We start from the raw sequence: 22,890 nt of genomic DNA, 5'->3' as shown, positions 1-22,890 counted from the left end.
GCCACCATTTCACAACCAATAACACTGCCGCACCGTGGTACCTTAATCCTCACAATGAAGCTTGTCAACTGCAGGTTCGACACAGCTGATGTGCGGCACAGACTCCGACCTCATGCTATTGAAGGGTCTCTTTTCTTTTTTTTTTTTTTGTGATCACCTGGTACTTTCCACTTCATTCACCACTAAGGGGCACAAACGTGCTCTTACTCAAGAGCCAAGCTGACTGAGGGGACACCCTCTAACTCAACACGGCCGCTGAAAATGGGAGCGTGAGGCCACAGCGAGATAAATGCAGGCTTTTACTAGACTAAAATATCTCCCATTTATTCAGTTATTAAACTGCGCTGTTTAATTCTGTCACTTTTAATTAATGTGTCTGGACTTCTCCCAACACCCTAGGGTTCCTCAACCGATGATCGTCAGCCGCATCACTAAAGCAGCACACTTTTTAAAATTAAACAACCGTTTCGAATCGTAACTTTTTACTTCATCGACGATGTAGAACGCCCAATCCAGAGCGCCATCTTAAGTCGTGGTCTGCAGCAGCAGCGTTTGGTCTGGACTCCTGCGCGCGTCCTCGGAAACGCGTGAAGCCCGCCTCAGAGATTCCCCCAGTTCAGTAGCCACGCGGCGGGAAATCTGCGCAGCCGCTGCGTCAGAGGACCGCACCTCTTGCGCAGCTGGCGCGGACGAACGGCTGGGCAGCCATTCAACAAGCGCGAAGGGTTAGGGTTAGAGCGGAAGGCTCTCTTGCACTTTGAGGGGGAAACGTAGGGAACACTACAGCCAATCATGCATCACCACACAGGGCTCCAAGCCACTGTCCCAACAGGCACAGGGCAGGAGGACAGTCCCGTCCCTGCAGGGCACACCACTGTGGAGAGAACCAGGGTCTTACCTGGATCCCACCCCCCAACCACAGAGCCCATGGCCAAGGGCTACATGCTTCAACACCGTTTTGAGTGAACGCATTTAGTTTGGACAATGAGAAAAAAATCATGATAATGATCAGAGGAATAATCTATAGGCCAGACCACAATGAGCACATGCACTACGCTGTAATTAAGTGACGACAAGCTGTAATTATGATGTGATGTGCTTTGGCCCCAAAACCTTACTGTATATTTAGAAGTTTGCTGCTGCTGTCATCTTCGTACAATTATGTCATTTAACAGAGTCATTAACTCAGGACTTGAAAACACACAATACTATCATTAACACTGATGCTTACTGTAAAATAATGACACAATATTTAGCACAAAGAAAAACCTGAAAGCAATGCACTTTGTTACACCAGAGAATGGACCAAGCAGGACACCTACAGGCACAGGCATATTCTCTGGGCAAGGTATACGTCACATTTAACACACCTGGTCGTCAGTTACAACACGGAAAATACATTTCCCGAAATGCCTTTTTAATGGCGAGTGTTGTCTCTGACCAAAAAGCAAACTACCAAGGTTTACTAGGGCTTGTTAAGGTGCCTGTCGTTGAGTCACACATCATAACTCCCCCACCCCCCATGCTTAAAAACAGGTGCCCCCAAAATTTCCACTGGATGATGAGAGCCAGCTGTACAGGTCTATTAACCATGTTCCATGAAAGTACACTCTAATCTGCTTGACTAATGGCTCTCATTCAACACCTGGAGTAAACAAACAACCAACTGGCCTGTGGTAGAACAAAGAATTAGATTAATGAGCCAAGAAGGAGGCCATATCATGCTGGGTCTCTTTCACTGCACAGGGCACCAATGATAGACAGACACACCTGCATACACATGTACACACATACATATATGCAAGCACCTTTCCACAAGTGCACTATGAGCAAATGGTTGTGCGAAGTAGCACAACCATTTTTCACCACATCGCATTTCAATTCAAAAGCTAAAATTTCAGGAGTCATAGCCTTAGCTCTCAAAAAGGGGCATCCATTTAGTCCTAGCATAGAGAAATTATTCTACTACTCAAGTAAGAGCCATGTCCGTTCAAAACAGAGGACTTGCAGGACCACCTGCCATATAGATGCAACTCCTGGTGGATTTCTTCATGTGCTGACTCAGCAATGCTAAAAGCTTTGCACTCCATATCCAGGACCACATTACTTGGCACTATAGCTAGACTGGGTAGCCGTCCTGCAGTGCAATCTCTTTCTGTACCTCAGCCTCCCATTGCCAAAGGTCATTGCAAGCTCCAACTCCATGATTTAAAAGGGCGCAAAATATAAATTTAACACATTTTACGAGACTATTTTATGAAGCTCAACTGAAAACAGTACAGGAACAAGAGCTTCACTCTCCTGGCAATGACTACACCTGAACCTGCCCTGCCCTTGCAAGGTAGAGTCAGGGGAGAAACAGCCAGAGGAAAAGCAAACACGAGCAAGCCACTCCCACATTTTTGTTTCATATTCATTCAGATTTTCTAGATTTACGCTCAACTTCCAAGCAGCCATATGCACAAACCTGTACGTTGATATTCACACAATAACAGGCATGTCCAGTGTCATGTGCTTAAGGACCTATCCATAGTAACGACGCACTCCTACATTCTCTGTATTGAAAAGCACTGGGTGGCAGCAAGCCTTCACCTCATCGACTGGAAAAGAAGCATTTGCTTCTTGGCTCAAAGAACATGGTTCAGAATGCTAAACGACGCATGTCGGACTTGACGAATCTCACAAAGCATCATATTATCATTCTTGACTGTATTCCATCTTTAAGGCTAAAATCTACATCCATTTTTTATCCTTCATTACTAGTACCAAATTAAATGCATGTCACCAGAAACAAAATAACACATCAAAATCACACATTTCTGAGCCCACATGTAAAATAATTTTCATTTCTCAAACATTTTTCGAAAGTTTTTTGATGCAGTAAACAATTCAGAAAAGCGGTGTTGTAATCCCTTCGATGAGACCATAAACACATCCATTTTTCACACCTAAGCATAGATTTTCACTTCTTTATCATCTCTTGATCAATACAGGTAATCTGTAAAAAACATTTTTTTTTTTTTTTAAACTTGATGTACCAATCAATAAAAGTCCAGTGAAAATGCCTGGAGATGGCTATGCTCCACACAGGGCAGGGAGTAACCATAGCCACTGATTAAGTGCCTTCATTGATTGGACTATAACAGAGCAAACCGTTTGTTGATTAATTAAGCATTCTGCAAATCAGCCCAGATAAAATCTTCAATTCTCTCTCGCAAGGCATTTCTCAGCTGCTGCTGGTCACCCACATCAGGTATACTCAAATCTGTATGGCTAGCGCTCACAGCCTTCCTTTAACAAGGGTTGATTTTGAAACGGGGTAGCAGATGAGTGGGATCTCTGACCAATCAGTGACTAAGCTACAAGGTACAACAGAAAACCAACAGTACTAACTGGCCTTGAGGACAGGCCATCTGGTACATTTTCAACCTATTTTAAACTTCCCTACCTAAGTTGCAATATAATTAAGAACGAAAAACAGGACATTTCTTTAACAAAAATTCAGCAGTATTCTAATGACTCCTATGACATGAGGTACATCTGCACTTCAAAGAACTGCGATAAATAAAGCCCAAATATGCACACTAACCCAATGTTGTCATTCTTTCATGAGGTTATTACTGCCAAAATATCTAGCAGAGGGACTGCTGACCTCATGATTGTCACACCATGAGCTGAATAATCTTCCACAGGTTACATGATTCTTCTTATTATTATTATTATTTAACGGATGAAGAGACTTTGACTTTGCTGGAAGCTTAAAAACTTGAGAAAGGACAGCATAGTAACAGAAAAGCCTCTGAATTCCAGTTCAGTCAAATGTGAAAATGCTAAATGATTCCAGCAAGTGGAATCATTTTCTCAGCTGTCGCCATTATAAACTGGCATGCTCTAAGACAGGAAGTCAGCCTTCTTTGCTTCCAAATACAATCTTACAAGGAAGACGTTGACACTTGAAATGCACGTTATTATAATGAAGCCAGGTTTGGTTTTTGACTTTCATACTTTACTGTGGGGAGCATATGGCTAATGCTAAAATGCATCATTGAACAGCACCCTTTTTTTATTTTATTTTTTTAAACTTTTGGACCTTAGTCAACATTGTTCTTGCACAGAAGTCAGGGAGAACAAGGATGTACCAACCTCACACTTAGCCCCAGTCCAGTAATAGATAAAATTATTTTACAGATGCTGTGTACTTCCCCACATACAAATGACACAAAAACCATTCCAAAATAATATCGGACAGTTATTAATGCAGCCAGTATAGTTCAGTTTACCACAGAATCCGGTCCAATATATTAACATAAGTGAATTATGTACAGGAAGGATATACAGTGGTACCATATGGGAGAATTCCATACATAAAAAAACATTATGCAGCACAAAAGTCCAGGGTTTGTGGAAAAAAAACCACTGCCCCATGCACTATCACAGCACTGATCAGTCTTTGCCTGTTGAGTTTACGCCAAGTCCAGTTCTATGCACAAATTTCAGACTTTTGAGACCCTTAAGTCGACTCCTTGAATTCCAAGTTTCTCACATTTAATGGAGGTAGCCTATAGTCAATATCAGGGGTCTGCCCTGGTTTTGGGTAGCTAAATTAGTCACCAATTCAGATCCAAGAAGACAGGCAGCAGCTGGTTATTGGATTAATACACTGTTTTAATCAGTGAATTAAAACAGTTAATTAAAACAATTAACTGTGTTAAAAAGCATAATAATAATAATAATAATAATAATAATAATAATAATAATAATAATAATAATAATAATAATAAATTACCATGCACGTCACCAGACCCCCACTTCTGCAGACCCGTGGCCAACACATTCCCATCGTTTAATTGTATTGATACCGTTTGACTTGGGCATAAAGAACCTGCTACAGATTTGTCCTAAACGGCGTTTCTGACAAAATAGTTACATTGAACCGATAAATGTTACATAGTTACAATTGGCTAAATGAAAAGGGTAGTGAAAGTAGCCTACACTTGGAGAAACTAAAAAGGTAACTAAGCAACGCTTACCTTGAATACTTCAGAGAAGAACCCGGAGCCGATTTTCTCACAGAAAAAATCGTCAATGCGGGCAAGACTTGACACGGCGCTGCGCAGTGCCCGGTATGAGGAGGGCCGGATTCGATTTGGTCCATGGATCCCGTGAATAGGGGGTTCTGACACCTCTTGGTCCGCTTCAACGGACTCCATGCCAGCGAATTCCACAGGAGTAGCACACGGAGTTTAAAATCCAAACCGAGTGTTTACATTTCCCATGTCGGTGGCATGAGGTCCAGAATAACTAATTTCTTCGCAAGGGATACTTAGCCCCCAAAAGGTCGTGTAAAGTCAAGAACTCCGCTGTCGGATTTCTCTCCGTCCACATCAAACTGCAGAACAGCTCCTCACTTACGCATTCTCCCCCAAAAACTATAGTCAATTGCCATGCCGCATCCGGCGTTTGCAGTGCGTGGTTCGTCAGACTCTCTCATACCGTTTTTCTTTGCTTCCAGACGTGACGGCGTAGGTTACCTTCCCAGATGCAGATACGCAGGGCGTCCTCTGTCCGGTCATCCAGTCGCACTCTCTCCTATACGTAGGCTATCTTTTGCATAGCCATTGGTGTTTCCCTTTCGGAGCTCGCCTCTCCAGCTCAGCCTTCCTATACAAGGCGCCGTCGTTGCCGGCTAGTGGAGAATATTAAAAAGGACAGCACTGCCAAAAGAGAGGAGGGAATTTTTATTATTTTATTTTACATAAATATTTATCTAATTATCTGCGTCTAGTCGCAGTGATGCAGGTCATAGGCAAATATCCATATTGTTTTGGACCAAATTTTGAATGAATGCGTTGTTTTAATTTGGTAAAAATATATTATAAAGGCAAACATTCAATTCAATCGAATAAACAATCCAATGTTGTTAAATCGTTATGCCAAAATCTACCCGTCCGACAGCAAGGATGTCTGTATGATTCGCTGAGCAGAAAACGGGAAGCACTGTGTATCGTGATAAACCTCCCTCTACAGCTCTACTGCGGATAATAAATTATAAATGTGGCCTGAGCCGCTACGAGGTCTTATATTTTCCCGTCTGTCTGCATCATAGGCTATATGCGTAGCATGCACGCATGCAGGCATACACGTTTAGGCTATCCTGTCTCGCATATTAGATTGACATATCTATCCTACAAAACACCGCTATTTATGAACAATTAAACAGCCATAGTAGAATACTCTTCGATCACATTTCGATGCGGTTCAACATCCGTTTACCTGTTCTAGGTGATCCGTCAGGTACGAGTCCACAGGTCGGCTCACTGTCCTTCTCAACACGGATCTCGTGTTATGTTACTGGAGCTTTTATTTATTTAACTGGGCAACCTTGCCCGCCCTCTTGCTCTTGGCCGGCTCCCGTGTATCTTGCCTCCGTTTGTCTTGGCCTGCTCTTGCGGAGCCGCACGGGTTTAGTTTAGCTCAGCTCTAGCTAAAGGAGGAGGAGCGGCGGATGAGCTGCGAGGGCGGTTCCAGCACGAGGCACCGCGGAACTCCACCTGCGGGGGCGCCCAGCGTGGAACATTGACACAGTTTTTATTAAGCAGTACTGCGTAGTGACACACTTTACTGCAGTTTACCCATTCAAAGTACTATTCTGTATAGTCGTGTTATATTTTGCACGACTATGAATGGAGACTTTATTCATCTTCATTAATTTACTGGTAGGATTATTTTAATGCATAGCGTCATGTCACGCGACACAGGCATAACCCACATAATAGTGATATGAAGTAACATTCTACCATCGAACACAATGGGCCTTTCACGAAACGTGTACGATCACATTTGATCTTAACAACGTTTCCAAGAACATTTCAGTATTAATCTTTTTTTCTTATTTGTGTTCGTGGCTGTTCCCTTCTGCAACTCACATGAACAGGATTACACATAAAATGTAGTCAGCATTCATACACCTGGGATACACACAAAAATAAAGGTCTGCAAATATGTTATAAATCCTATATTTGTTTTTCGTAGGAACATTTTTAAGAACAAAACTAAGAATAATTTTTTTAAAAAAGTTTCACAAATGAGGCCCAGTGAAACTATTCCAAATACTACCAAGCTTTGCACTCCTCACCGAACGATGCACAATTTTCAGGCCTGTAGCTTCATGGAAATGTATTATTTATTGATTAATTTATTTTCTTGCTTTGGGCTATCCACGGCTCCTCACAAACACAATACAAGAAATACAATATGTGGTTTATACCTTTGTTGCAGTCAAAGGTATTTGCATCAATTATTTACAGCACTGCTGTTCACTAATTTATCAAGCCTAAAATTGTATTTGTAAGACAATATGTACGGAATATATAAGTTGGTTATAAGAATTCTGACCTCAAGATTGCTGAAATCCCAGGTTAGTTACATAACACAAGCTGTTACACATGTAGGCCAGTCAGGGAGAAATAAATACGTGGGGTGGCTGAAGTTGCTAGGAATTAATGTGGGAAATTGATTTGCTTGTTTTGTTTTTGTGACACCGGTTGAACTCCTGTTGTGTTTTAGGGTAGAAAGCAATGTTTTAAATGTTGAATAAATTAACTGTGCAGGTGGTACAAAAGTACAAAACTTGGAAGGAGGTGCTAGATTTTTAAGCAGGGTGGGCTGCACCCCAGAGCTCAGCAAATACATTGGGCTTGCTCACTTAGACACTTTTATTATAAAACACTTTTATAATACAGAGAATATTTAGATTCATCATGTGACTTTGCCAGAATTTCACCAAAACCATAGGTGTCACAAATGGATGCTCATAAGGGACACACATACAGGAGCACCTTTTGGAGGGACTTCAAGTGCAGCCTGTTTGTCAAATTAATATCATTTCATGATTATCAACAGCATACAGGTATCTTTGTATTAGTTTTTTATATTCATGTGCCCTTTTTAATTGTTTTTATTTCTGCTGTTGGAGGTGAGATAAACTTCACCACAAGGATCTGACTAAAATTATATTGTTTTTCAATTTATTAGTTTACATATTATTACTTTTTGTTGATGATGATGATGATGATTATTATTATCATCATCATCATCATCATCATCATCAATCCATTGTCAGAAAGAGCACTTAGCAACCAAAATGTAGGTTGTCCATCCATCCATCCATTATCTAACCTTATTTCTAGGGTGTGGGGGTGCTGGAGCCTATCAGAGCTTGAACTGGCGAGGCAGGAATATACCTGGGACAGCTCTCCAGTCCAATTGCAGGGCACACACACTTGAGCAAGACACCTACAGTAACCCCCCATTGCTCCCAATGAGCTAGTATGTGCCTTGCATGGCTGCCTTGATTGCCGTTGGTGTGTGAGTCTGTGTGTGAATGAGAGGCATTCATTGTAAAGCGCTTTGTGCAGTTGCTGGAAAATGTGCTATATAAATACAGTCCATTCTCCATTTATCATACCTAGGGGCAATTTAGGCTCTCCAATTAACCTAACCTGCACACCTTTGGACTGGGGGAGGAAACCCACAAGGGCATGAGGAGAACATGCAAACAACATAAATTCTATGTACAAACAAAATACTTAAGCATTATGTTCTTAGCACTGTAGCACAGTGTGATAACGATGCATTCTCCCTCTGCAGTCTTCACTGCTTTCCAAAAGGAACGCACAGCCACAGTGCCGCGAGTGATTCAGCCACCAGGAAGCAGAGAAGCTGAGAGAGGGTTTGGCTTTTCAAGCTGTTTTCAAGCTCATCTGCTGTAGCCAGCTACATGTAGGAGAGCGCCTCAGGGAAGTCATCTTAGACCCGAAGAGCAAAGAAGTAGAACCAGGACTTCCCAAATGCATTGTGCTTCAGGTCCAGCATGGGGGTAGTGTAACATTGCAAGTAAAATCAGCCCATTCCATTTGGTCATTTGTGCAACGGCTGTTGCTTAAATCTATCAAGTCATGCTTTGTTCTCTTTGTCTGACCATCACCTAATAACAGTTTCTTCATTTTTAATCATTTGCTTTTGCAATTAGGAAGTGCACTTATACTAGCTGGAGTGTACTTTCTGTAACTGAGCAAAAATAATTATCGTTGATATTTTTAATTGTTTCATCCATTTATTCGATAACAACAACAACAATAATAATATAACCAACCTGGATGGCTCTGCACACTGAAATGCTCATGTCCCCACATGTTGGAGCATCTTCCATCCTCAAGGGTGTGGCGGAAGTTGGACCTTGAACCTTGAACTCAGAAGGGGGTCATACAGCCACAGGGCAAAGGGAAGGGTTTAAATCACACACACCTGAGCTCCTATGGCATAACAATGATAAATTTCCTTCCATAAGTAACTGCAGAATTACTACAAATTTCAAATGCCCAGTCTCACAGATTAGGCGAACTGCAAGCACTCGTTTACTGCTCCTATTACCACCAAACCAACAAATATGAGTAAAACATAGGCCTGGGCCATATAACACACATGAACGGTAAGATCGAGGGAAGGTGTAAATTAGTTCCTCCGACTTGTCAGCTTAAGTGTTTTAATTTTTCTGACATAATTGTCTTGGGTGACAAAAACGTTACAGTGAATATATTTTCAAAAATATTATTTTATTTTTGTTTTCTATACAGAACATGTTTCATTTTAGAAGACTACATGGTTCTTGAGATTAAGACTGGAGGTTTATGTCCCCAGGGCACAAAAATAAATAGCTAGGAATTATTCGTTTACCATTACGGGTGTTTTGTTCGTTGAGGAATTACGATATATTGCGTTCACATCCGGTGACTAGAACACCAACACACTCCTTTGCCATCAACAATGAGAACACAGAGCGGAATAGACGCTTCCAGCCGTGGTTGCTGCATATGGATTTATAACCTACTAACCTGCTTCGCTGAAGCTAAAGCAAAATTGCTCGATGCTCTATGCACCACGGCCCTCTCATAATTCTTTTGATACGCTCCTGCCACCTTGTGGTACAACGCCGGAACTAAGGGACGTACAATGACAGTGCAGCTACTAGGTTTTCTAGGTAGTGATCTGGTGCATGAAAATGTAGCGGAATGTGTGAAAAATAATCAAAGCGCATGTTACATTTCTTTGAAGTAATGTAACATTAGACAATTGACCATGGGAAACATAGCTGAATAATACTCTACACTTGTTCGACTCTTTATGGTGAGTTTTGTATTTGCACATTATTTCCTGCAGATAGGCCTATGGTTTATTTTTCCATTCGTTCATGTGTTTAGGGTGACATCTGAGGTTCAACTAGTGACAACCAGAGGGTGACAATGAGCTATCAACATAGCGACCAGTAGCAAACATTTTTAAAATGGTCGAGTTCCCGATAACCTATGGCATATGTATAACTTAAGAATGGTCGGGAAGACAATGACTGGAAGGACATGGCTTGTATTTCCGCGTTTTGTGATATCGTTAGTTTTAAACGTTGTTTACATTTGATTTTGGTAGGCTATCATATTTCACACTTCGGTGTAATTTAGATTTGCGTAGAGCAGCTACATAAAGATTGCGACAATGTTTCGCAGCCCAGTGCATGCTGGGAACGTGCTGGGGACACAAATACACTGGTATTCTGTCAAGTTCACCCAGCTGACATGGCGCTAACACGCTTCGAACGGTTCCAAGCATGGATTCTACGCACTTTTAAGAAAGTGCTCCTCGTCCTCTATCAGCTGCTCGCATCTCGACCGTCCGATGGATCTTCCAAAAAACTTGCACCGATCACCAATCCTCTCTTGATGGTCTCTGGCATACAGCTGGCTCAGAAGATACGCCTTAGAGAGGTTTGTATGTCTTCTTTGATTTTATTTGCTTTATGAAATTAAAATAAAGGTAACGTCGGAACATGCGAGAAACAAACGATTGTTTGCTTGGGTGTAATTTTGTCATAGGATTGACGTGTTGTATGCTGGGAGATGTAGTTTATAGTTTTCAATCGTGAAGCACTAGGGGGCTACCGCCTTTTGCATTCAGCAAATACTGCTTTCAGTATATAAAATATGCTATGTCAAATGATTTCTAAGGCAATATGTTTTCTTATTGTAATAATGTTTCTAAAATTTTCCTTGCCACTGTTGCTTTAGGCTTGCTCCTGTGGGGGTTTAGGCCATGGTTGATTGTAAAGCATATTAAGACAACTGCTGTAATACAATTTGATTGATTGATTGATAAATGATGTAATTACAGGTGAAATCAATGAGGTCCGAACTGCTGAAAAATTAAACCGAAGCCAAACCATTTTGCCAAATGGAGTTTTGAGACGAAGGGCAAGGGATTGGGTTCAAGAATTGCAGGAAAAACTAGTTTGAGAACCCATTGTTTCTAAATAGGCTATTCACTGAAAATGAATAGTTCTGCTTTCCCCCCTAGTCCCTAGCCTACTTCTAACGCATACTAGCATACAGTTATGATGTCTTGCAAGTGAAACGAAGTTTAATTGGGATTATTCGAGTCGGACAGCCAGTCTTAAAAATTCTATGAAATGACAAAATTTCAAATTTTGTCTACGCAATAAAACAAAGACAATAGAAAACATGTATCAAAATACCTTTTCCATTTCGCATTGGTGGTTAAAGTCAACATTTTTCTCATTGGCCTGGAGCATTAAGAAATAATCATTTGAATTCTACAAGAACTCATTTTCCTAAAATAACGATGGAGACAATTTGAATGACCATTCTGATAACTGAGCGCACAAGTTTGGTAGCTACCTGTCCCAGTCCTAGTCACCCGGGGGGTGGCAGGTGAAGCTTTTTTAAAGTTACACATTAAAAACACTGTCCATGTTCAGGCGTTTATTAGTTATTATTAAAGATTGAATGATAATGAAAAAAATTAAATATTTGTAGAGCACATTTTATGCAATGTGTGCAGCACTGTATACGTATTACAATGGGAAAAAATCGTAAAAATTAAAATAACTAAGCAAGATGTTAGAAAGCTAAAAACACCAAAAAAAATAAATAAATATTGAAAATGAAGATATCCTAAAATGAGATTCCAGCAGTTAAATAAGAAATACGAATAATGAGTTGTAAAAACAAATAAAATGTTGTAAAAATGAAACACAAAAATAGATAAATAAATTAATAACTGCGGATATTACATCCCAATAAAGTATTTGATTGCACGTGTGCAAGCTTGAAAGCTATAATCCATTGTCGTTCCACCGTGTTGTGCAACACGTTCCAGGCGAAAATGAGCACTGCAAATTCTAACTACAGGTTATTGTAATATTGCAGTGCCCGTGGGCTCCAGAAATAAAAACCCCTTTCTTCTAGGTCTCTTCATTTTTGTGAAAAGAAAAAAGCGTATTGCTCTCTCTGCATCTAGAGAAGGGGCAATGCTTAGGCATTTTTAACTTAGCTTGCCTTACCCGTTCAATTGTGGCAATAGCGTCATCTACGCATTACATCTACATGTATGATTTCACTGGACATTGCAAGTATCATTTAAAATATTTTTCGGCGGTTGGTGAATGCAAAAAAAGTATTAAAAGAACACAGCAGCAACGAATTTCAGTTTCCTGGACCTTTTAAAGACTGGGTTTTACGTTTTCTCTTAAAATTTTGATGTTGATTTCTAATATGTTTAGTACTATTTTGTGTAATATATTCCTAAGTCTTAGAGAAAAAAGCCTAGGTCTTTTCTTTATTTTTACCTAGGGAACAGGGAGCAAGCTTACAGTGGATGATCAGACATCAGAATGTCAGTTTTACATGGAGGCGTCAAACCATTTTGCCAAATGGAGTTTTGAGACGAAGGGCAAGGGATTGGGTTCAAGAATTGCAGGAAAAACTAGTTTGAGAACCCATTGTTTCTAAATAGGCTATTCACTGAAAATGAATAGTTCTGCTTTCCCCCCTAGTCCCTAGCCTACTTCTAACGCATACTAGCATACAGTTATGATGTCTTGCAAGTGAAACGAAGTTTAATTGGGATTATTCGAGTCGGACAGCCAGTCTTAAAAATTCTATGAAATGACAAAATTTCAAATTTTGTCTACGCAATAAAACAAAGACAATAGAAAACATGTATCAAAATACCTTTTCCATTTCGCATTGGTGGTTAAAGTCAACATTTTTCTCATTGGCCTGGAGCATTAAGAAATAATCATTTGAATTCTACAAGAACTCATTTTCCTAAAATAACGATGGAGACAATTTGAATGACCATTCTGATAACTGAGCGCACAAGTTTGGTAGCTACCTGTCCCAGTCCTAGTCACCCGGGGGGTGGCAGGTGAAGCTTTTTTAAAGTTACACATTAAAAACACTGTCCATGTTCAGGCGTTTATTAGTTATTATTAAAGATTGAATGATAATGAAAAAAATTAAATATTTGTAGAGCACATTTTATGCAATGTGTGCAGCACTGTATACGTATTACAATGGGAAAAAATCGTAAAAATTAAAATAACTAAGCAAGATGTTAGAAAGCTAAAAACACCAAAAAAAATAAATAAATATTGAAAATGAAGATATCCTAAAATGAGATTCCAGCAGTTAAATAAGAAATACGAATAATGAGTTGTAAAAACAAATAAAATGTTGTAAAAATGAAACACAAAAATAGATAAATAAATTAATAACTTATAAGATATTACATCCCAATAAAGTATTTGATTGCACGTGTGCAAGCTTGAAAGCTATAATCCAACTCGCAGGAAACCAGTGCAATGATGAAAGGACAGGGCTTGGGTTCTCCGTGTGGTTCCTAACAGTATTCTGACTGCTGTATTTTGTTCAAGCCTTTATACAGGATTTATGCATACTTTATCCTTTTGTATCTTTCTAGAAAATGGCATCCTGAGTTCATTGTCTACAATCCATAACAACGATTCAAAAACTTTAAGACATAAAAAAAAATGTGTATAACGAAAGCCAAGCTTGATCTTATCTTGAACACCGTGCTAGTGTTTGGAGCAGTTTGCTCATGTAAATTCAGCTCCCTGAACAGGGCAAGACTCCATTGCTGTGGCCAGACCATAACATCAGAGACATTAATGGCTGCTCTGTTTTCCAGGTGACTTGCGTAGAGGTGGTACAGGCATACATCGATAGGATCGAGGAAGTCAATCCTCTGATCAACGCTATTGTCAAGGATAGGCAAGTCTCACAAGTGTCGAAACCAATTCCAACTTTGGTGTGTGTGCATACTTAGCACGGGGGGCATTGTTTTTAATGGGTTTTCCTCTTGTATCTCCATGCCTCCCTCATCTCTCTGTAAAACAGGTTCTCCGCTGCCTTGCAAGAAGCTGCCCAAGTGGACAGGCTGATTGATGAGGAGGAGGGGGGTGAGGATGTCCTGAAGGACAGACTGCCTTTGCTCGGCGTTCCATTCACCGTCAAAGCGGCCTTCGCTCTCCAAGGTACTGAACCTGCCTCTGTGTTTGTCCTTCAGTGTTCGTACGTTTGTGTTTCTTTATCTGTCTGTCCGTGTGTCTGTGCCTATGTCTGTGCCTGTGTCATAGTCGATCCATCTGTTTTACTTTGTCTTTGCCTATGTCTGTCTGAATGTTCAAAACCTTTGCGATTTCCCCCTTTTCTTTCTGTTTCTCGTCCATCCATCCATCCATCCATTCTCCTGCCACCCCCTTTTCTCTCTCTCCCCCCTTTCCTTGGCCACAGGCATGCCCTATTCTGCTGGTCTGGTGTCCAGGAAAGGGGTAATTTCGGGAGTGGATGCTCCCCCCTTGGCTCTGCTGAAGAGGGCAGGTGCAATCCCACTGGGCATCACAAACTGCAGCGAGCTCTGCATGTGGTTCGAGTCTCATAACCGGCTCTTTGGAATCACCAGAAACCCCTACGACATGGACCGGATTGTCGGGGGCAGCACTGGTCAGTCGCTCAAAGTAGAAAATGGAAAATTCACACACTTATTGTGCCTGTGCTCCAAAGCCAAGGTCATATTTTTATTTCGCCATGTGACTCCTGAAGCTCCAACGTAATGTGTTCATCAGAACAAGCTGCACAGTTTACACAGGTCCATTTAAATACTGCTGCCTATGGACTCCACAGGTATGTGAGATGGCCACCTCCCTCATGCACACTTAGAAAGGACAAGGGCATAGAGCTGAGGGCTCAGTATAGCAAGCATGTTTGAATGTGAAAGCTCATAAGTGAGTGTCCAAATGTTCATTCTGGATTTTCAAATATGACATTTTGACTCTGTGCCTTACGCCAAGACCTTTTTCGGGGTGCACGTGTTTGTTCTCTCAACGTCACTCAAAGTGACCAGTGCTGAGTCTGTGCACTGTAGCACCTCCTGCACAAAACTGATATCTACTGACTACTGCTGCCATACATTCAACCCATACGATCTATTCACTACAGAGCCAGGGGTGTGTCCTGTTGAATCTACTGAAAATAAGCTGTACAAGTGGGCTAGGCTGTTACAATCGTGTACGTGCTGCTCGTTTTCTCCTACCTGACATATCTCTGTTTCCCTCCCTACCATCTCTCTCTCTCTCTCTCTTTCTCTCTCTCTCTCTCTCATGCAGGTGGAGAGGCCTGTATTTTGGCGAGTGGGGGATCTGTTATAGGGGTCGGTTCGGATATCGGGGGTAGTATCCGCATGCCTGCCTTCTTCAATGGCATCTTCGGACATAAAGCCTCCCCAGGTAGGAGTCTCACCTGCGTAAGAGCATAGGAAGAGCACAGTGCTTCTGACTTTATGTTCCAAGCTGATTGCACTCTTAAAGATGTGTCAGATGGAACTCTCTGGAAGTAGGAAGGGGCTGTGTGGGTCTCAAATTAAATCTCTGCTCCTAAGCTGCATGAGAACGGAACAAAGAAATTATTATAAGAAATTATGTCACTCTTGGAGAGAAATGAAAGTGAAAAATGTTTTTAATCCAAAAGATTTTCGAACAATCTTTACAGTATTTCTCTCCAAGGGTGGCTGAAATTCCTATGCCCAACAGTGACAACAGGATATGAAGTCATCCATCTGCTAATGAATGCAGAAGTATATGGCAATCAGTACTGACCCTAGAGCCATCATAACAATATGATTAGTCCTCTCAGCATCTTAGCAAAACGTCTCTTGTGTGGCATGCAGATGGCTAGTGTGTGTGTGTGTGAGATTATAATACAGTTTGTACCCTCAGGCATCGTCTCTAATGACGGTCAGTTCCCTCCATCCTCTGGGCTGGAAGATGATTACCTGTCTACTGGGCCCATGTGCCGCTATGCTGAGGATCTGCTGCCCATGCTTCAGATAATGGCTGGGCCCAATGCTCAAAGGCACTTGCAATGACTCACTCACAGACACATGCACACAGACACACAGACACAAACAGACGCACACAGACACACACCTACACACGCACACACACACTTACACACACACACACACTGGAGCATTAGCATTATTATTATTATTATTATTATTATTGCTATTATTATCTGCAGGCTGTCCCTGTCGTCAGAGGTGGACCTCAGGAAGCTGCGTTTCTTCTCCGTGCCCCACGATGGTGGCTCCGTGCTCGTTTCCCCCGTGGACAGGGAGCTGCTCCAGATCCAGAGGAGGGTGAGAGACGCAGAGGGGAGGAGCAATGAGAGAGAGAGCATGAGAGGAAGAGTGAGAGCAGGAGAGTGGGAGACAGTGTGGAAAAGGGGGAGGTGGTCCATGTACTTTGGAAAAAAATCTCAGGAGGAACGTGGATATAGAACAGATGGGCAATTCTGGACCTGGAGGGCTGGTGTGTGTGCAGATTTTTGAAAACCATATATGGGTACAGCCCTTATTGGCCAACTGATGTGTAAGGGGAGCCCATCCTCTGCTAGCTGGCCCAGTGTCAATAGCTAAAGATAAGCTAAATGGTAAACAGAGAGGTAATGGGAATCCATAGGAGCTAATAGTGGTTGTGCACATTATAGCCTGACAGTTCAAACTAGCTGGTAAATACTACAAAGCCTGAACAAAGAAATATTTATTAAAATGCGTATCAGCTGGGGCGAGGCGATGCATATTGGTCTCCTGGTTCCTCCATGGTATGGGATTGAACCAAGAGAGAGTCAAGACTGGAAGAGTCTGAGGGTAATATGGAAAAGCCCCAGTGTGCTATGCAATGATAGCTTATCTAAAAATATTTGCAGGAGTGAGGGTTGTACACAACCATAAGCACCCCAACACAGTAGTGAACAAGTGTTCAGAGACAGTGACAGGGAGACCATCAGCTAAGCTCAAAAGATGTCTGGTATGCCCTTCCCATACATCTTTAACTATAGGGATGGACTAAAAAGGTTGGTTTTGGGCCTATACTTAGAAAACGAGAGTTTGAAATTATATAATTGAAATGTTTGTAATTATAATTATTATGCATTTTTCAGGTGGTGGAACATCTGGAGGCTGACCTGGGGGTCAAAGTTCAAGAGCTGCGTTTTCCTCAGCTGAAATACTCTTTTCAGATTTGGAGCACCTTTATGAATTTGCCAGACAAAGACGGCAAGGTCTGTGGGCCGTTTGGCATTATGCCGATTTGTCCAGCGATATTTATAAATGTGTGTAGAAAAGTGCAAATGTGTATATAGTATGTGTACGTGTAAAGAGCGTGTGAATATCTGGTATCTCCATCTCTGTCCCTGAGCAGCCGTCACTCTGTTTACATGTGGGTGACACCCTTGAATGATGCTCAACGTGTCAAATTCTTGCACGCATTCACACGGGAAATGGTGGCAAACGATGCCGGCGCCCAATCACGCGCCTATTCGTGTACACGCCACAGGCGCTGGGCCGCAGGACTCCATGTGCCGTCTCCCTGGTTCCCTCCCTGCCCAAGACCCATTTCAGGCCCAAACCTCGTCCCTGTCCCAATATTAAACTTCCAACTTTGCGAGCATTAAAAGTGTGGCACTTTCCAGTTATAGTCACCCGAGCAGTTATTGCTATTATATGTACACTTGAGTCTACATCCCAATTCAGATTCAGATGTATGATGTAATGAAAGCACATCTGTTGTTCCTCCTGCAGCCCCCCACGCCCTTTGTGGACTACATGGCTGACCACGGAAAGAAGGTGTGGCCTCTGTGGGAGATGGTGAAGTCCTTCCTGGGACTGTCCTCCCACACCGTGGCAGCCATTGGTAACAACACAGACCATGTAGCTTGGCCTCCTCTACCGTAGTTTGGCTCAACAGGACAGAGTTCATTTAATACGAGCGCTTTTTTGCAGATGTGCTGTGCTGTGCTGTACCTTAAACTGAAAAACCTTAAACTGAGATCCCAGATTCTGCCAATGTTTTCATTACCAACAGAAGCACACCTTCACCTAGTTTCAGAGTTGGGTTTGGTCCCTGTTCTTGACTGGGTACATAGTGAACTCGATAGGACCTAACAATGCTGTCTAACATTGATTGGTCAAATGCAATCTTCACAGACATTGTCCCTATAACAATCACTTTTTCATGCTCAAATCCTGGAACACTGCTGTGTCTAGTGGGTTTTGATGTATTCCTGTAATTAAGTGCTTAATTTAAGTCAGTGATTGGCTAAAGAGTCTGTACACCTTGTTTCCAATGCCTAAATTGCCTGCTTGATCGAAAGGAAATCACAGAAACCAGCCGAGACTGCGGCCCTCCAGGGCTGGAGTTTAGACCTGCTTCAGAGGGTACTGTCCACAGAGTACTTCGACTCGTATTTTGGGGAAAAAGCAGGGACTCCTTACTGGAATTAGGAGTCTGATTCAGATGATGCCCCTACCGTTTGAACAAAGACACTGCGTTTGCTATAGCTAGCTTTGTCTGAGGGTTAATTTCTTTGCAGTGATAAGCCTGTCTGTGTTGCTGCATGTTGAAGCGGTGTGCTTGTGGTGCAGGACTGGCTCTGATGGAGATGGTGGAAAGCAGTGAACCCGACCCGTATATCCTGAAGCAGAAGGAGGAGCTCCAGAAGGAGCTGGAGGAGGTGCTAGGGACGGATGGGGTGCTGCTATACCCCTCACACCCTCTCATCGCTCCCAAACACCATCACCCTATTTTTACCCCTTTCAACTTCGCCTACACAGGTAAACCACTCGGTACAGATAGCCAACTGTGAAAACCAACTTACAACATCAGGGGCACGTGAAACAAAAAGGCAACTAATTTAATAAAAGGTATCACACTCAGGGCTGGTTTCCCAGGTATGGATTAAGACTAGTTATTTCAATGGAAATCTTGAATTTTTCTTTTAGTCTAGGACTAGGCTTAATCTATGTCTGGGAAACCAACCCCAAGTGCATGTAATTTACACTATACATGAGACGCGGTCTGTACATCTTACATTTTATTATGCGCTCCATGTCTGGTAAAATTTAGGCAAGTATGAATTTAGTTTTGGCTGATAGATATCTTATGGACTCGCACAGCAATGTAAGTGTGAAAAAACCTTAGCACTGAACCCAGTGACACACTCTCTAAGTTAAAGCATTTAAGTAAATTGTGTGTGTATTGGTAGGGATCTTCAACATCCTGGGCCTACCGGTCACACAGTGTCCCCTGGGCCTGAGCCAGGGGGGACTCCCCTTGGGGGTGCAGGTTGTCTCTGGAAAGTACCTTGACCGGCAGACCCTGGCCACTGCGCTGTATCTGGAGAAAGCCTTCGGGGGTTGGAGGGATCCTGGCTCCTCCTCCTGAGCTCTGCCAGACCCACCCCCCAGCCTTGGTGACAGCGAAAAACAAAACGCTGAACGTCAAAACGAAAAACGCTTCCTCCTGCTTTGGAGCTGTCACATAGGGAAAGCCAAGAGTGCCAAAATGTCTTAGAAAATGTCAATACAGAATTATTGCTTGCCTCAACACACTTAAAAAAACCTAAGCCACTAGCAATGCAGGAATTGTGTGTAGCTTAGCATATTGCATTAAGGCATGCATCACCGCTACATTTCTTGAGCACATTGATATGTTATATTCATAAGATTTTGGTGTACCCCTTAACATAAGGTATGCTTAGCCTTCCGTATATTATATTGACGTGGTGAAACATTCATTCTATTCTTCTGTTCAGTCTTCCTGTGTTTACACAGGAATATTTGCCATGTGAACACATCAAAAATAACTGAGACACATTTTTAAAGACATTTTGGCACCATTCGTTTATCATAGTCAAGGGCCCGGAACACACTTGCCCAACTGTAGATCCTTGGCTCGATGACATCACCCATCCAGTCCACATCCTAAACTCTTCCTACACCCCAAAACTGCATCACCCAGGAAACCACATCTCTTGGCTGAATGTATACTGAAGACAGCTGCAAGCCAGGCATCACAAATATGAACTGTAACAATGTAATGTTATGCAGGGAAATGAATGTAATCCTACCTAGTGGACAATCATAAAACTTGTATTGATGCGCTTCACAAACTCGGGATTCAAGAAGAGCCTCTAAGCCTTACATAACTGTATCGGTCATTCAATGGATGATTCAGTTTTATTCATCACGTCTCCATCGTCATATTTCTGCGTGGCTCAACCGTTTCGTAAATATCTTTGCTGCACAGTACTGTACAGTAGTTTGAAAGTGCAACCATAGATGGCACGCCTTTTGTTGATTATTTAATATTTCAGTCAAACTATAGTTGAGTTGAGATCCTTTTCAATGAATTGCTCGAGAATAGCCTTGCCATGGCTTTGCTTCATTTTTTCTAAAAATACATTATAATGACATTAGAATTCCGGTATCAAATAGGAATTAAATCAATGTTGCTATTGCTAATAGGAAGTGAAAAGGAAGGGAAGTTATACGTGGAAAATGATTCATAGGAAATCGGAACAGAAACATGGGAAAGGGAACAAAACCAGGGCTAGCCGTGCTGCAGACAGCACAGCCCCATACAATAGCCCTGTTATACAAACTGTGTGCCTGAAACAGGTGCAGGTCAAAGGTTGCTGGCTCTAGATGGACTGCGTTCATTATGCAGTTTGTCCTGCTCCATTTCATTGACATTTGGCTACTCTTTTTTGAATGCCATGGAGATAATGTAACTGTTACTGCGCTAAACAAACATTGTATCTCAAAAATAAATAATAAAGCATCTTTTTACGGTTTGCGTTTGTGCTGCCTCAGTCTGAACGTAATTTTGGCAGAAACAGTGCATCTCCACTGTACCACTGTGACTATATAAAAAATTGGTGTAGTGAGTAAAAGCATTTGATTTAAAAGCTGCAACAGTTCAAACAAACGTCTATCTAAAAAAAAAAAGAAGGATAAACATTTCACACACTAGTCACAACACTAGGTTTTATGGCAGGAAAATATTTAGGCTGTTGGCCAGACTTCGATTCTGGCTAATTCACAAGACCATGGTCTTTCCGCTTTGGTGTACCTGGCTCCAGAGGTCATTGCCTTTCTTGGTTCTGATTAAGCAGTGGTAACCAACCCAGTTCCTGGAGATCTACCATCCTGTAGGTTTTCACTCCTTCCCTAACAAAGCACACCTCATTCAACAGCTGGAGATCTTGTTGAGCTGCTAATTAATAGAGTCTGGTGTGCCAAATCAGGGTCGAAATGAAAATCTGCAGGATGGTAGCTCTCCAGAAACAGGACTGGTTACCACTGTGCTTGAGGGAAGTAGTTTTGCCTTTATCATTGCTTTGCCCTTTCATAGCCTCAATATGCAATCAGCAATCATGCATCTCAAAGTACCCACACCCAGACCCCAGCAGCACAGCAGCTGAAAGGCTACAATTTTGAAGAATTAATGTTACTGAAACCTGAAGAACCATGCCCAACATGGATCAACAATGCCCCTAGTGGAAGGAGGCCAATAGTGCCCTTCTGCTGTAGCCTTAAGGTCATAACTGGTAGCATATTCCGGTTTCTGACAACCCATCCATAATAGTCGCAAGCAAAGATGAAAAATAAGCAAAAAAAAAAATAAAAGCACCAGATTGCTTTCTCTGATTTACAGCATGCAGTAGCTTCAAAAACTGCTTCACGAAGGCTTGCTCACCCATAGTTCAATACCAGCCCAAGTTTTCAAGTAGAGTACTTCAGCTTATACTCAACATTTATGCCCAGTCAAACAAAATCCTGGTGCACAGCCTTCATGGGTTCATGCAACCGTCAAAATCGGTCATAACTTTACACAAGGAGTTTGCTCTTGACTGCTTTGCAGCTTTCGTCACTTCGATCGAAAGTTGTGATTGATGCAGGATTGGGTGTCACCAGCCATTTGGAAAAAGGCAAAAGAAACGAAAGGGAAAATGCAAGCAGGAGGTGAAGGACGACTCTTAACACAAGCATAAGTCTGGACCTGTTCTAGTTTATTTTCTCCCCTTCTTGATGAGGTTGAAAAACAAACAGTTGCCAGAATTCTCAAAAAGGAAGTTGACAATTATAGAAAGATAACCACCGTCACATTTTGCCGTGTGTGTACGTTTTTCTTTGAACTTGGTAGAAGCCGCAAATATTTTTAGAATTTTCTCACAATAAAACACACAATACTTTTTTTTTTTTTTACCCTCAACAACCCTCAGTCAACTGCTGCCTCCACAAAGCAACAGTCTGGTAGGTGCCAATCAAAAATGCCAATCAATATAGTCTTTCCCCAGCCCCTCATGAACATTCGGAAATCTGAAGGGACTTCAGTGGGCTTTAAAAACAAACAACCAAAAACAAACAAAAAAAATAAACCCAATAAAAAAACAGAAAAAAAAGTTCCTGCCAGTTGGCAATGCATGAACAGAGATGGGTGTGGCATTAGACTTTTGGAGATTTAAACAGCACGTGAAGGCTTTTTTATCCCCTCTCCACAGATCCCAGCACACCACCCTTACCCCAACTTAAGCTGGATTTGGCCCATACTTTTTTGTTGTTTTTTTTTTTGTTGTTGTGTTTCTGTATTTTTGATACAGCCCCCATCCCAATCCCCTC

The 22,890-nt window shown here is 41.8% G+C and overlaps 2 protein-coding genes across 6 annotated transcripts in view; one reads left to right on the top strand and one right to left on the bottom strand.

The window, feature by feature from the left end:
• The window catches only part of tesk1 (testis associated actin remodelling kinase 1), a 38,264-nt gene extending 28,419 nt beyond the window's left edge, over positions 1 to 9,845 (bottom strand). For both annotated transcript variants that reach the window (XM_035427245.1, XM_035427246.1), the window contains exons 1-3: positions 9,155 to 9,845; positions 6,274 to 6,551; positions 5,031 to 5,714 (exon numbers count right to left, since the gene is read on the bottom strand). In XM_035427245.1, the coding sequence (XP_035283136.1) occupies positions 5,031 to 5,210 (180 nt within the window). In that variant the 5' untranslated portion in view covers positions 5,211 to 5,714; positions 6,274 to 6,551; positions 9,155 to 9,845. The remainder of the gene's footprint in view (positions 1 to 5,030; positions 5,715 to 6,273; positions 6,552 to 9,154) is intronic.
• A 184-nt stretch (positions 9,846 to 10,029) lies between these two features.
• faah2b (fatty acid amide hydrolase 2b) lies at positions 10,030 to 21,062 on the top strand. Of its 4 annotated transcripts, XR_004766259.1 has the most exons (13): positions 10,031 to 10,185; positions 10,560 to 10,817; positions 14,059 to 14,141; positions 14,268 to 14,404; positions 14,664 to 14,873; positions 15,536 to 15,655; positions 16,145 to 16,280; positions 16,449 to 16,566; positions 17,370 to 17,489; positions 18,010 to 18,121; positions 18,853 to 19,041; positions 19,473 to 20,442; positions 20,548 to 21,062. XR_004766259.1 is itself a non-coding variant. In XM_035427249.1 (12 exons), the coding sequence occupies exons 1-12, from the start codon at positions 10,183 to 10,185 to the stop codon at positions 19,649 to 19,651; spliced, it is 1,518 nt and encodes a 505-aa protein (XP_035283140.1). In that variant the 5' UTR covers positions 10,030 to 10,182; the 3' UTR covers positions 19,652 to 21,062. The 4 variants fall into 4 exon arrangements, 3 of the variants coding, with proteins under 3 accessions (XP_035283140.1, XP_035283138.1, XP_035283139.1); XM_035427249.1 differs by having other exon boundaries at positions 10,030 to 10,185; positions 10,707 to 10,817; positions 19,473 to 21,062; XM_035427247.1 differs by having other exon boundaries at positions 19,473 to 21,062.
• Positions 21,063 to 22,890: the final 1,828 nt, after the last annotated feature.

Source organism: Anguilla anguilla, chromosome 7 (assembly GCF_013347855.1).
Source record: "Anguilla anguilla isolate fAngAng1 chromosome 7, fAngAng1.pri, whole genome shotgun sequence".
Classification (NCBI taxonomy): Eukaryota; Metazoa; Chordata; class Actinopteri; order Anguilliformes; family Anguillidae; genus Anguilla; species Anguilla anguilla.
This window is presented reverse-complemented; position numbering and strand designations above follow the sequence as displayed.

What these genes read in the sequence shown, in the direction of transcription:
- faah2b (XM_035427247.1), top strand. An exon ending in GATTGTCGGGGGCAGCACTG is followed by an intron (nt 14,874 to 15,535) that starts GTCAGTCGCTCA and finishes TCTCTCATGCAG; the next exon opens with GTGGAGAGGCCTGTATTTTG. An exon ending in TGCCAGACAAAGACGGCAAG is followed by an intron (nt 17,490 to 18,009) that starts GTCTGTGGGCCG and finishes TTCCTCCTGCAG; the next exon opens with CCCCCCACGCCCTTTGTGGA.